We start from the raw sequence: 13,919 nt of genomic DNA on the forward strand, positions 1-13,919 counted from the left end.
TCCTCCTCTGATTGTGAACAGAATAGGAGCATATTTGAGTTTGTAATATTAAGAGATTTAAGTATTTAAAATACTTTTAAGTTTCAATTTTGGAATAATGACTTGGGATTCTTTGCAATTGCTAGATTCACATCAAGAAGAGGAATAAGGTGGAACATGAGCGGTTGAATGATAATAGTTTTTATTCAGTATATATATATATTAGAAAATAACCCAACTTGTATGGATTGGTCAAACCATTTGATTGAGGCTCTATGGGATCATAGAACTGTATATAAGATGGATTTGGGTAAATCTTTATATCGTTTAGTGTATGGAATTACCTACCGATCAAATTATATATATCTAATTTGCCTATTAGAAACTTTTACCTAACCACTCGTTTGAGGGTAGTATTCAATAGCAAGTTTATGGATGATTCCATATTTTTTCATCAAGGCCTCAAAATGCCAATTACAAAAATGCTTGCCCCTATCATTAATCAAAGCATGAAGAGTGCCAAAATGTTAGAAGATATTCTCTCAAGAACTTGACCATTATTTTGTGATCATTTGATTTACATGCTATGGCCTTTACCCATTTTCTCACATATTCCACAACCAATAGAATGTATAGATTTCTGCAAGAATTAGGGAATGACCCCATAAAATCAATACTCCAGACATCAAAAATTTTAACAATTAGGCATCATGTTTCTTTTAGTCACTCGACCAAGGGATTGACAAGCCCTACAAGCTCGACAAAAAGAGAAAGAATCCTAGAATAGCATGGGCCTGTAGAACCCACATTAAAGAACTTTCTTCTGCAGTTTTCCTAGGCTCAGAAGAACCCCTGCAAGCATGATAATGAAAAAAGGAAAGAATTGACATTTGGTCATGCTCAAGTACGCAATGTCTAATTCAAATCGGTCATGTTCAAGTACGCAATGCCTAATGATTTGATCTTGTCACACCCCACCCCACCCAGCCGGCATTGGATTCACCAAAATATCCATAGATGTGATCTACAATCACAAGGATCAAGTCTACATTCAATCTACAACCAATTCAAAGAATAACATAATCCAAGAGCGATAAATAAAAGTATAACTATTAATTACATTAATCCATAAATGTCAGTGAAAGCCTAAGAAGTTTAATTTATCACAAATGAAGTACAACGTGTTTTTAGTCCAAATGTTTGATTTCTCAGATTAATAGATAAGTGTGCTAGTCAAAGACCTCTATGTTCCTAAACATAACTAAACGGTGCTCAAAAGGAGTTGTGTGTCGTATGAACACTTCATGCTTGGACACGCGTCAGTATAAGCCTCCATGTCCTCATCCGCTGGTAGTTCGTGTGGGTCTGACGGCATCAAGTACTTCAAAATTGTAGGGTCCTCATAACTTATATAGAATCTAAAAAGAAGTTACCATAAGGGATGAGTTCCAACAAACTCAGTTAGATCAACAATATCATATGTCCAAACATTTAACACATGCATGAAATATGAAATGCAATTGAAATGTAAAGATGTAAATGTAAATGTCAGGATGCTCCTATGAATCTAGTCATGCTAGTCTTTACCTAGGTAGACACGCATTAAGATAGAACACTGGCCTCCTCTGAGAAGTCTAGATAGACCCCAGCAGCTCCAACTAAAGTGGGCGTCACAACCAATGTATAGGCATACCAATCTAATCAACGACCATGGTAGGGGATTAGAGCGACACTCTCTCACCATGACCACTAGCATAAGAATTGGCATGTGTCAAGGAACTTCCTAGTCCAATACAAACAATCATCTACTTAATCATATCATACTAGGTCTGGATACCCTTCCTATGGCACCAACCAACTTGGTCAAATATTTTTTCCTATTTAGGGATTTTTAATCCTCGTAGAATGTCTAACGCTTGTTAAAAAACACCTGTAACCCTATCCACATATGATAGGGCGGACACTCACATACCCTTCAAAGGATGTCTACCGACTGTTGGATGCCCATGGGCCCAACTTCTATCATATGCAACTTTACCATGAATGACACATGATTTATTTGTCTCCTCACGGGATGGTTACCAACTGTTGGACGCCTGCAACCCATCATTGTTATCACGAGTCACTTAGCTTCAATAACCATGCAGATTGGGTAACAACATAATAATGGGAATCCTAGCCATGCATTTAGACACCTAAAGCAATGCCCATAGAATCTATTTGATATGCAAAGGTACCAAAGGCAATGGGCGAACCCACAGCCCTAGGTAAATAGTATTCATGAATGCATCATACCACCCATTCCCATCATATCATATTCAACTATATAAATGAAATGAAATTGCGAGATAAACTCATGTTACTATCCACGCGTGCATGCCGAACATCATCAGTCCACATATTTAAACATAAGTAAGTATGATAGCTTTAATAGAGATTGAATTAAATACATGGGTATACAAGATCATATCCCTCACTTGATAAAAGTGTAAGTGCCTCCAAAGAGTCCAAAAAGTCCACAATTAGTAGGCTAATAAATCACGCAAACCCTAGAAAATGTGTAGGTTACATTAGTATTAGGGATCCAAATCAAACGAGACAAGCATTGGACAACATCACCTGACCAACCTCTAGTAGGGCAAGTCAACCGCCCTTAGGCAACCTCCCCTGTGTGCAGATAGCACATAGGCTCAACCCTACCTGCTTTGATTCTCTTGCTTCGATGGGTTTTGAAGCTAACCTAGGGCAGTGAGTTCATTACAAAACCATTCCCAACAACCCCCTTTTGAATCATCCTCAAATCCAAACATTTCCTAAAGAGTTAGGGTTTCTCTGAGATAATCTCTAAGATAGAAATTTAGTACAATAGGGTTAAGGAAGTAAGCTTCGATAACAAACTAATCTCACAGCCACCACCATTAATCTCACCATCCAACTATAAATGAAATAAGAAAAGTTGTTGGAAAGTGAAGAGAAATGATTGTTTACCTCAATGGCACCCACCACCATGTGATTCAAACTACGGTATGTGAAAATCTCCAAAAATCTCATCAACTCCAAAGCGTCTCCTCTCCCTAAGTTTGTTGCCTCCAAGAATGATAATAAATTCGTTTTTGAGGCTTGGATGCTCAAAAAAAAAATAGGGTTTTTGGGCTCAAATACTAAGTTTGCCCTTTTCAAAAAGGACTGACAACATAGGGGTGGCGATCTGCCTAGTGGACCAACTACCAGCTCAAAGTCCAGATAAAGGTAGGGTTTTCAGCGAGGTTCGTCTAGGACGCTAGCCAAACATTATAAAGCAAGATGAGATCATTTACCTAAGCTTGGGGACCTTCCAACCTTGTTTTCTGTGCGTGCAACATCCACTTCTTCATGTCTGTCCGGGCTAGATCTAGACATTCTCCCAAAGTCTTCCAAAGTGGCAAAATCACCATCTTCATCATCAGTGTCCATGGATTCAATTCCCGATCCAATGGCCTCAACTCGGATGGCCTACAATTGTCTTATGCTAGCACTTTGGGTTCTCGGATCTACAAGATGGGCTTTTGGGTTAGGATTCTAGGGTATTTACAGATCCATGCCCATTTTGAATGAGTATGGATCATCCTAGAAAAAGTATTTCACTTGTGAATGGAATTGATATTTATCTTGGGTGGACCAATGGGATGGGGTTTCACCGATCACAGGATAATTAACAATATTTGCCTACCAAGGTTCCTTGTTCACTAACATCAATTGTTCATCTAGAATTGTTTCTAGAATTGAACTCTTTGCCTTCCTAGCACTAGGAAGGCAGGACAAATGGTCTGCAACCAAATTTTTAGTTACCATTTTGTCCCTATTTTCTAAGTCAAATTCTTGAAGTAGAAAGATCCAACGAATTAGTCGGGATTTTGCATCTTTCTTGTCTAACAAGTATTTGATAGCTAAGAGATCAGTGTAAACAATGATATGACTACCTAGCAAATATGAGCGAAACTTCTCTAATGCAAACACAATAACCAAAATTTCTTTTTTAGTCGTTGTATAATTCATTAAGGGTTTGACTTGCATGAGAAAACACAGGGGGCATCTTATTTAACCTTTGACCTATAACCGCTCTTAAACTATAGTCAGAAGCATCATACATTAGTTTAGATGGTTCTAACCAATTTGGTGCTTGTATTATAGGAGCGTGGAGAGCTTCTTTTTCAACTGTTCAAAATTCAATAAGCAGTTAGCGGTGAAATTAAAGGAGACATCTTTAGCAAGCAATGAAATTAACAGTCTGGCTATCTTGGTAAAGTACTTGATAAAATAGTGATAGAAACTTGCATGCCTTAGAAATGATATAATATTCTTAACACTCTTAGGTAGGGGTAAACTAGAAATAAGATCAACATTAGCCTTAACAACCATAAGTCCCTCCTTAGAAACAACATGATCAAAGACTATTCCACTTTTCACCATGAAGTAACATTTCTCCTAACTAATAACCAAAATTTTGGTTGTACTACATTCAAGAACTAAGCAGAGATGGTGAAGGCAGTCAAAAAAGGTAGACCGACCTATGATAGAAAAATCATCTATAAATCATTCCTAATAATCCCTTATCATATATTAAAATATGCTCATCATGCATCATTGGAATGTGGTAGGAGCATTGCATAATCCAAAGGGCATGCATCAATAGGCGTATGTTCCATACGTGCATGCGAATGTGGTTTTGTCTTGGAAATCTGGTGCTTTAAGGATTTGGTTATAGCTAGAATAAACATCAAAAACAATAATAAGCATGGCTAGCTGAACACTCTAACATTTGATTAATGAAGCGTAAAAGAAAATTATCCTTGTAAGTGGCTGCATTATGCTTCTGGTAGTCTATACAAGCAAGCCAACTAGTTTGGATACGAGTTGAGATGAGCTCATTGTTAGCGGATGTAACCACTATGGCTCCGAACTTCTTAAGAACAACTGGACTAAAATAACCCACTGGCTATCTGATATGGGATAGATAATCTCATTATCTATGCATTTCAACATTTCTTCATGAACGGCTTCTTTCATCACATGATTAGCCCTCCTCTAGGATTATCTGGAGGGTTTAGATTCATCAATAAAATTTGATGTTGAACTACTAAGGGATTAATTCCTTTCATGTCGGCTATTTGCCAACCTTTACATTTTTATTGTTTTTAAGCAAACTAAGAAGTTCATCCTCTTGGTCTTTGGTAAGATTAAACGCAATAATTACAGGAAGAGTTTCATTAGGGTCTGGAAAAGTATATCGAAGAGTCGAAAAGGTTTCAATTCAAGTTGGGGGGGTCTCAACCACAAATGGGACATGAAGAGTTTTAGCCAAATTACCAAGTGGCTCATTAAATTGTTGTGTGCTCATTAATCATAAAAAAAAAATCACTCCCTAAATCCTCTAGTTCGTACAAATAATTGTAGAAGTCATTATCAAAACATTTCTCAAGGGAGAAATCAATAGCCTTAAAAATACTTTGCAACATACTTACATTCTCAGAAAAATTTGGTTGTTTCTCCAAACTAAGGACATTGAACTTTACGGATGTATTTCAAAATGATAACCTCAAAAGATCATTTCGACAATTAATAAAGGCATTGCTTGTAGTTAAAAATGGTCCTCCTATTATCATAGGAATTCAGTCTTTAAGGTTAGTAATGGATGTGTACACAATGAAATCAACAAGGAAAACGTATTCTCCTACTCGGATTAACACATCTTCAATTATGCGATAGGGTATTTTAACAGACCTATTGCTAACTAGAGAGTAGCCTATGCTAGTCTGAGTTTTTCAAGACCCAATTGTTTATAAACTGGGTATGACAATAAATTAATACTAGCTCCAAATTCTAGTAAAGCATGCTTTATTTTTATTTTTATTTACAAATCACCAATACTACATAGAATTGTTGGACATCTTGAGTCTTTGAACTTAATTAAGACTTGTTCTGAGAGGACTAAACTCACATTTGCAATTAGAAAGACCTTTTTTGAGACATTTGTGGTTTTCTTTTAAGTACATAAGTCCTTAAATACCTTAGCATAAGAGGGGACTTGAGAAATAGCATCCAAAAGTAGAATATTGATACTCACATTTTTTAGAACTTCTAGAATTTTATCAACATTTGCATTCCTTTTATTGCTTGCTAATCAGCTAGGAAAATGGGCCTTAAGTACATAGGATCTCTCATTTGAATTTTGCTCATTTTCTAAGAGTTTCAAATAGTGGTGCAGCAAACTTAGGTATCTCTTAAGCAATTGATTCATCCTCAACTCCTATGAGTTCCTCATACAAACCCTCATTAGGAGATACTTAGACATTCTCTTCATCACAATGGTAACTAATCTTGCTCTTTTGATTGACTTGTGACTCACCTATTTAATATATTTTCCTTACACATAATTAATTGGCTTTAAAGAAGAATGGTGGCTTCAACTTAGTTGATTTGATTTAGCAAATTTGATGGTTTTTGTTGAATTTGATTCCTAGGATTTAACTCAAGCTGGCTAGGCATCTTATCATTTAGCAACACTCCCTTACCCTCTACCTTATTGAGAGTGAGACCATTGTAAATGATGTTAACCCCCTCTCCTCTTAACAGTTTTACCTTGATCAGGATCATTCGACAATTTCTGTTACTATTGCAGAGGAAGGGTAAGTAGCTAGCTAGATGATTAGTATGGGTCAAGAGTAAATTCTGTTATTAATTATCAGAAATACTTGTTAAAATATCCAACTAATTAAATCTCTTAGGCCTCCTTCCATTTTAGTCATTTACATTAATTTGTTATTGAAACATATATATATATAGTTCCAGTAAGAGTAAAGTATTCTATCAAAAAAGAAAAAAAAAGTAAGAGTAAAGTAGTCGATCAATTACATATGCGTACAACGTTGTTACAAACTTACAATTACAGTTACACCACCACCGCTTCAATTAAGTTGAGTTGGAGTTACTCAAGCGAGTCTCCGCCGGATCCCGTAGCTTTTCCTTTTCCTTTTCCTTGAGAGGTTGAAGGAATCTTTGGAATTCTTATCTCTAAGATGATGTCGTCATTGACGATGGCCTCGGTTTTCCTCCAATCTGCGTCTTCCGGGAGCTCAAGGCGGCGAACATACCCGTGTTCCCACCAGTGGCCATTTTTCCAGTCCCTCGTCGTATTGGAATCTCTTTGGCTTTGCGGCCTCCATTGTCCACTCATCTCCAGGACCTTCCCATTTTCCACACATACTTGATTAATGTTGTAATTGCCAACCCCTGCTGGTATTATATATACATATGTTCAAATCATTAATAAGAAACTGTTCTGATCATGAGATGCATGTAGCTTCCCGGCCAGGCCAGGCCAGGCCAGGAGGAATCGAGGATAAGTGCCTCGTTGGCTGCTTTTAATGTTGGAAATAGGGAAACCGGCCAGTTTTTTCCTTCAAAATTAACTGTATTCTGAGAGAGTCTAATTAGACGGTCGTCGTCGATCTTGTGTTCATCACCTCCGATGCACAAGCATCAAAACGACGAACATACAATACACAATACAATACAATACCATACCAACCAAGAAAAGAGCATAGTAATTAAGTAAGCTGGGTACAGGTAGCTAGGGTGGTGAACATGATGATGAAATCAACGTACATCAACAGGATAATATATTTTTCAAAACTAAATTAGAACTAGCAAATTAATTAACTAGTTATATATATATATATTGATCAGTAGTTACCTGCTGCTGGCAGTTCTGCTTTTAGTGCATATTCTGTTGCCGTTTCAGACCAATCGACAGTGGTCTTGCCAGAGCTCTGGAGTGCCGAGAGCAGGACTTCTGACTCAAACTCCCACAGAGGAAAGGCATCGGATGGATCAAAGAACCTTCCAAACAGCAACGGACTGAAGAACGAACCATCACCAAAAGCCCTGAGAACCGTGGGTGTGGTTTTGGGGTTGTCGACCCTATGCTTAGAGATGAAAGACTCGAATAAGTTTTCTGTTAGTGAGACGCCCCATTTCTTGGGGTTCACATCTTCGGATCGAACTTCAAGCTGTTTCCGGCCGGGCATTTTTTTTTTCTGTACATCAGACAGACACTGTGTATTTGAGAAATATATTGTCCAAAGCCGATTCACCTCAAGTTTTATGCTTCATGTATAGCGTGAGACCACTCTTTAAGAAAGCTAGTGGACAAATTCCATTCGAATTTTGGGGGATCATAAAGCGGCGAAAACGAATATTTCTTCTCTGGACTTTTCTCGCCTCGCCTAATTGGTATATATTATTATTGTTAAGTAAGCCACTGGGGGCGTGTCGGATTACCAATGTGGAAGAGAAGGAATATAATAATCACATATTAACCCTGGAAACAGATTAATTAATCAGTGAGAAGGAAAAGAAAAAGGATTGCGTATTCTCAAAAAGCCGTTCAGGGAGTGGAATTGGAGGCTTAATTGAATGATCGTCTTCGGGTTTGTGTGTGTAGTATTGTTTTGAAAGTCCACACGATTACAATTCGGTTGTATTTGCAATTGGAATAGAGTTATTACTTATACAAGGGTAGAAATATAATTATATAAAGATTAAGGTTTTGAGTGAGTTTTTCTTTTTTTTTAAATAATATTTATGAGATAATCTTGTAAGAGAAACAAGCTTTTCTCTCGAGTAAACGTAAGCAATTTTGTCAAACTATGTTAAATTCTTTGGGATTATAAGTGTGTTTTCTACAATTCCCTGTAATTTTTTTTAGAAGAGAGATTTTATATTAGATAAAAATTATAATACATAATATAATAAAACAAAATTAGGATCTAAAGAACCCACGACCCTTTCTCTCTTCGGCTACTTATCGAGAAAACTATTCAGTAATCCTCTCAGGTCAAAAAGGAATTCCTTCCTATCTAGGATTGTTGTACGTGACAGTTCATTATCCAACCGTCACAATTAAAACTCAACTAAGGATTGAATCTAATAAATCCCTAAAATTTCACTCAATTTCATATCTTTTTTTTCTTTCTTGAAGCTTAATTTTAGGGATTTATTAGATTTAATTCGTGATTGGATTCTAATTCTGACCGTTGGATAATTTGCTGCCATGTGTCGCAATCCTAAATAGGAATTATAGGGAATTGCATGGGGTTGGAATTGTAGAGGATGTGAATTCGTTCTTCTAGTAGTTGGATTAGGTTTCTTGTATTATGTGGTTTCATATAATTATAGTTTGGCTGTATTTCTAATTGCATTAGGGTTTTGGGTCAACTACATGGACATAAGTAAAATTGTAATTATATAAGGATTAGGATTTTAAGTTTTCTTTTAAATAGTCTCTGTAAGACTGTAGGAAACCTAAATCTATCAATCTATGCAGAGGATTGGAGAATCTATCCTAGGAGAGGATGGGGGTATGCATCTCTAGAGGGATGGGAGCAAGCAAATTGTAGCACTGAGGTGTGAGAATGGCAAGATTTCAAAAATAATGGAAATCCTTTTTCTCTCGAATGGACGTATGCAATTCTGTCAAACCACATTAAATTCCTCGAACGTGTTTTGTTTGTGTTCTTAGTGGATGTGCATCCATCCTCAAAACTTTGTGACTATGCAAAACTATCCTTCATAAGTTGCAGCTTCGTGACTAATGAAGATAGGAGGTTGAAGCTTCTATATGATCCTACCAAGATTTTGGGCCAAAGTCTGTCAAAAGGTTCTTTCTATCTACTATTAATTAACCCCACTTCAGATTCAACAAAGTGTTGAATCTGAAGTGGGGTAGGGGAAAAAAGGCGGCTGGAAAAATAGACATGTAGGACCCGTATATAATGGGACTCACAATTAAAAATTATTTACAAAATCATTTCCTTTGGACTTGCTTGAAATAATAATAAAAAATCAAAATCAAAACCCTAAAAAGGGAAAATATGGAAGTTTACTGATAAAGCAAAATGCAAGAAGCCCTAATATTTTGCCTTCCTCTTCTTGGTCGCTTTTGCGTTCCTCTTGTTCGTCGTCTAAAGCCCTTCGCCTTGCCTTCCCCTTCAAAACCCACCTCTCTTTCTCTCTTTATATTCATTCGTTCATAGAAGTCGAAGTTGAATGTAGAAGACAAAAACACTAGTTCATTTTCCAAGTGGTACCACAAAGCAACAAGTTGTTGTTTGTCGTCTGAAGCCCTTCGCCTTGCCTTCCCCTTCAAAACCCATCTCTCCCCATTTGGTTCCCAGAATCAAAGTCGAATGAAGAAGACGAACGAAAAGCCCTGGCTTTCCCTCTCATTTGCGACTTGGAAATCTCAATTTGAGAGTGGGTTCAATTCGGTTGAGTTAGGCTGGGTTGGGTTTGGAACCATTGAACCGAACGGTTTATACGGTTGCTTCACTTAAATGGATTGCAAGAGCACATGCGATCTTCAACGGTTGAGATTTTGTTTGGTGAGGTGGCTTCATCCGGACTGTACACAGCTCTGAAGCAAAATCTTAAGGGATAAAAGATAGATGCGAATATCGCAGAAACGACAAAAAGACATAACAGTGCATAAATTTGAGCAGCAATAACAGAGAACAACTCTTCACTGTAACCAAGGAAAGAAATCTTGCCGGGATTCGCCGGTTTGCCACCTAGCGAACCAGGCGAACTGGTGAAATCTCGACAAGATTTCGCCGACACCATAGCCAACGATATCGCCACTATTCCTTTCTCTTTTCTCTTTCTTTCTTTTTCTTCTTCTTCTTCTTCTTCTCCTTCTCCTTCAACGATCCGGCGGTGTCGCCGTTGCTACTAGTCTCCTTGTTTTCTGTTTCTTTTTCTTTCTTTCTTCTTCTTCTTCTCCTTCAACGATCCGGCGATGTCGCCACTGCTACTAGTCTCCTTGTCTTCTGTTTCTTTCTCTTTCTCTCTTTCTTTCTTCTTCTTCTTCTTCTCCTTCTTCTCCTTCAACGATCCGGCAGCGATGAAGATAAAAGGGGTTTTGAAGAAGATAAATAGGATTTCTCCCCACCTCAAGAGCAGTAAAGCATAAGAAGATCATCAACCAAAAAAAAAAAGTTTCGATTTTCAGGCAAAGTTTTGAAGTTTTGCCAGAAAATCGTAGTTTCGATTTTCCGGCAAAATTTTGAAATCTCAATTTCGGTGCCTTTTTTGTTGCTCACTGGCAAACTGGACGAATTTCGCCGAAATTTCGACAAAATTTACCGATATGTTTTTCCATGACGGTAACAAGCCAAAAAAAAGCTAAACTTTCATTTCTCTGATTTTTGTTTATGGTATAACAAGTTTATCTTTGTTTCTTGTTTTGACGAAAGTCGCACTCCACCAAACCAGCTTCTTCACCCTAATGTCGTTGGGAATTCTATCTACTTTCGGCCAAAGATTTGATTTTGTAAATTTAAAATATAAAATACCCTTAAATGTTAAATAATATATTATAATTATAAACATATCTCATTTTTTTATTGGAATATTGGGATTGAAACTAGACATGCGATGCTAACCTGACGGTCGTGTTATCGAATAAAAAAATAAACTGAAAATATATAACGGCATTTTGGTCATTTAAAAAATTATTTTGTGTCCTTAAATAGCTTTTATGGATACTACACGGAGGCAAATGCAAGTTCTCATATTAATTTGGGTGAGTCAAAACCTTAGGAGTTCAAATGAAAATTATTAAAAGAGAAAATTACATACAAAATCCTAAATTTAATAAATTGCATTTATTATCTGATATGGGATTATTATAATCGAACCGGGTTATCCTCGGCTCGATCCTTGACCCCGGTTCAAAATAGTTCGACCATGGTCGAGTTTGAGCAACCAGTCAAATCACTAGCGTGACGAAGAAGGAACCTTGCAGTTCTAAAGACAAGCATGATCCCACGAAGTTCGGAATGCAGAACCGAATTATAAACGATTATTATCAATAGCAGGAGTTGGCAATCGTGCAACATATGGCAACTACCACAGTTACGGAGTAAAGGATCGTGTGAGTTAAGGAAACCACCCACAACTCCGAAAAAGGGGCTTAACCACAATATCTGACGGTCGCCAGGAAGAGGCACGAACGTATCCGACAATCGAGATTAGCAGATAAAACTTATATAAACAAATAGCATACGCACAGAAGAGGTAACTGAATCGTTTTCCTAATAATCATATTCAAATTTGGCTCTGCAACTAACCAGAGTTTTGTGATCAGTTCATCAACTGACTTAGCCTTCGAAAGTGGCCTCCTGACCCCTACAGTCGAGCCACGTCTAATACTGTTTTGCAGGTGATTCCTCAAGCATCTCAAGGTTGAGCAGATTTTGAACACATCAGTATCTTTATAACTAATTGATTCCAACTACACCCTTATTATTGTTATTATTATAATTTTTGGGGGGTCAAACTGGAAGCACCCCTATTGCTAGGGATTAATATTAAATGACGATATTATCACTATTTAAAAATTTGAAATGTCAATTCTACGCTTCGTTATTCAAATATTTTTAGAATACCAGCTTTATCCTATCCTCTATTCTATTCTATTGGCTTCCCTCTCTCCGTTCATTCTTCAGCCTTCTTTCTCCTTGATTACATCACTAATAGAACCTAAACAAGTGTTCACATGAATTATTAACTACACCAAAAGAAAAATTGAAGGCATGTTTGGTTACATGAATCTAGATATTTTAAATCTTTGGATTCATGAATATGAAATTTATATCCGTTTGATTGTGAAAATCCTTGGATTCATGAAGTCTAGAGATTCATCTTTCTATACTAAAAACATGAATCTATAAATTTATGGGTATTGGATGAAATTCATAGATTTCACCACTACTATAAAAGCACTAAACATTTGCACATTCACAAAAATCATAGATGAATCTATAGATTTTATTGCACAGATTCAGATTAACCAAATAGTTAATTTTATGAATTATGACTCCATAGATTTGAAATCTATATATTCAAAATCTCTACACTCATATATCCAAAAAGACCCTAAGGTACTTGAAATATCAGATGGTCAGCTAATGAAACCTCTTGTTTCAGTAGTCATTAGGATGCATCTTCCCCTCAAACTAAATCTCTTCTTAGGTTCCACCAAAAGAAAAGAAAAAAAAAATTTCTCTTCTTAGGTCAAACTCCAAAAATAAAAAAGGAGTAGTGTCATACAACACATCCCCTAGTAGATCAAGGGGTGTTATTACCAGAAAAAAAAAATTGCCCAAGAGAAAAGAAAGAGGGCAAATGCATCCCAATACATGCTGATCCACGCTTATCTCCATTTGTATATACCGACAAGGTTTAAAGTATTCCACGATACCATACAATGCTAGCAGATACGTATCCATATTTGACCCAACTGATGCGATACATCTCGATACATATCTTCATTGAATTACCTAAAATACATTAGCTAGAGTGATACAATACTCGATACTGATACTTTAAACCTTGTATACGGAAACTGATTCCTGCCACTGCTAAGTGCTAAGTACTAGTATTAGGGTTTTCTTTTTTAAAAGAAAATTAAAGTAAGAATTAATAAAAGAAAAAAGGCATTATGTAGTTTCACACTTAGGCGAAACTAAGACATTGTTTGTTTGTAAAGGTGGAGTGAAATAAGAAAAGAAAAAAAACATGTGGGCCTATATGTAATGGGGTGAGAAAGAATAAAATGAAGGAATTTTGTGAAAATATATTACATGTGAATCTTACTTTATTGTTTTCTAAAATTTTCACAAAATTCTACTTATTTTATGCGATTTTAAAAAGGCATGGGGTCAAAATGTTAGCATGTCATTTACAAACTTCTTTAAATTAAAAAAGTTTTTTTTGTCAGTTTTTCCACGCTATGAACCAAAGAAACTGTACTTTTGAAATTCCATGAGAAATTTATTTTTTCCAACTTTTTCTCACCTCGCTTTTATTCCAGCAAACAAACTGTAACAAAATCTCCAAAA

At 36.5% G+C, this 13,919-nt stretch overlaps 1 protein-coding gene across 2 annotated transcripts; it reads right to left on the reverse strand.

Annotated features, from left to right (window-relative positions):
- Positions 1-6,604: 6,604 nt before the first annotated feature.
- LOC149016704 (HSP20-like chaperones superfamily protein) lies at positions 6,605-8,106 on the reverse strand. Of its 2 annotated transcripts, none has more exons than XM_089156437.1 (2): positions 7,712-8,106; positions 6,605-7,251 (listed from the first exon to the last, which is right to left on the reverse strand). In XM_089156437.1, exons 1-2 carry the CDS (start codon positions 8,043-8,045, stop codon positions 6,944-6,946), a joined length of 642 nt encoding a protein of 213 aa, XP_089012563.1. In that variant the 5' UTR covers positions 8,046-8,106; the 3' UTR covers positions 6,605-6,943. The 2 variants fall into 2 exon arrangements, with proteins under 2 accessions (XP_089012563.1, XP_089012564.1); XM_089156438.1 differs by having other exon boundaries at positions 6,606-7,248.
- Positions 8,107-13,919: the final 5,813 nt, after the last annotated feature.

Source organism: Hakea prostrata, chromosome 5 (genome assembly GCF_041222555.1).
Source record: "Hakea prostrata isolate BN-2017 chromosome 5, UWA_Hpros_2, whole genome shotgun sequence".
NCBI lineage: Eukaryota > Viridiplantae > Streptophyta > Magnoliopsida > Proteales > Proteaceae > Hakea > Hakea prostrata.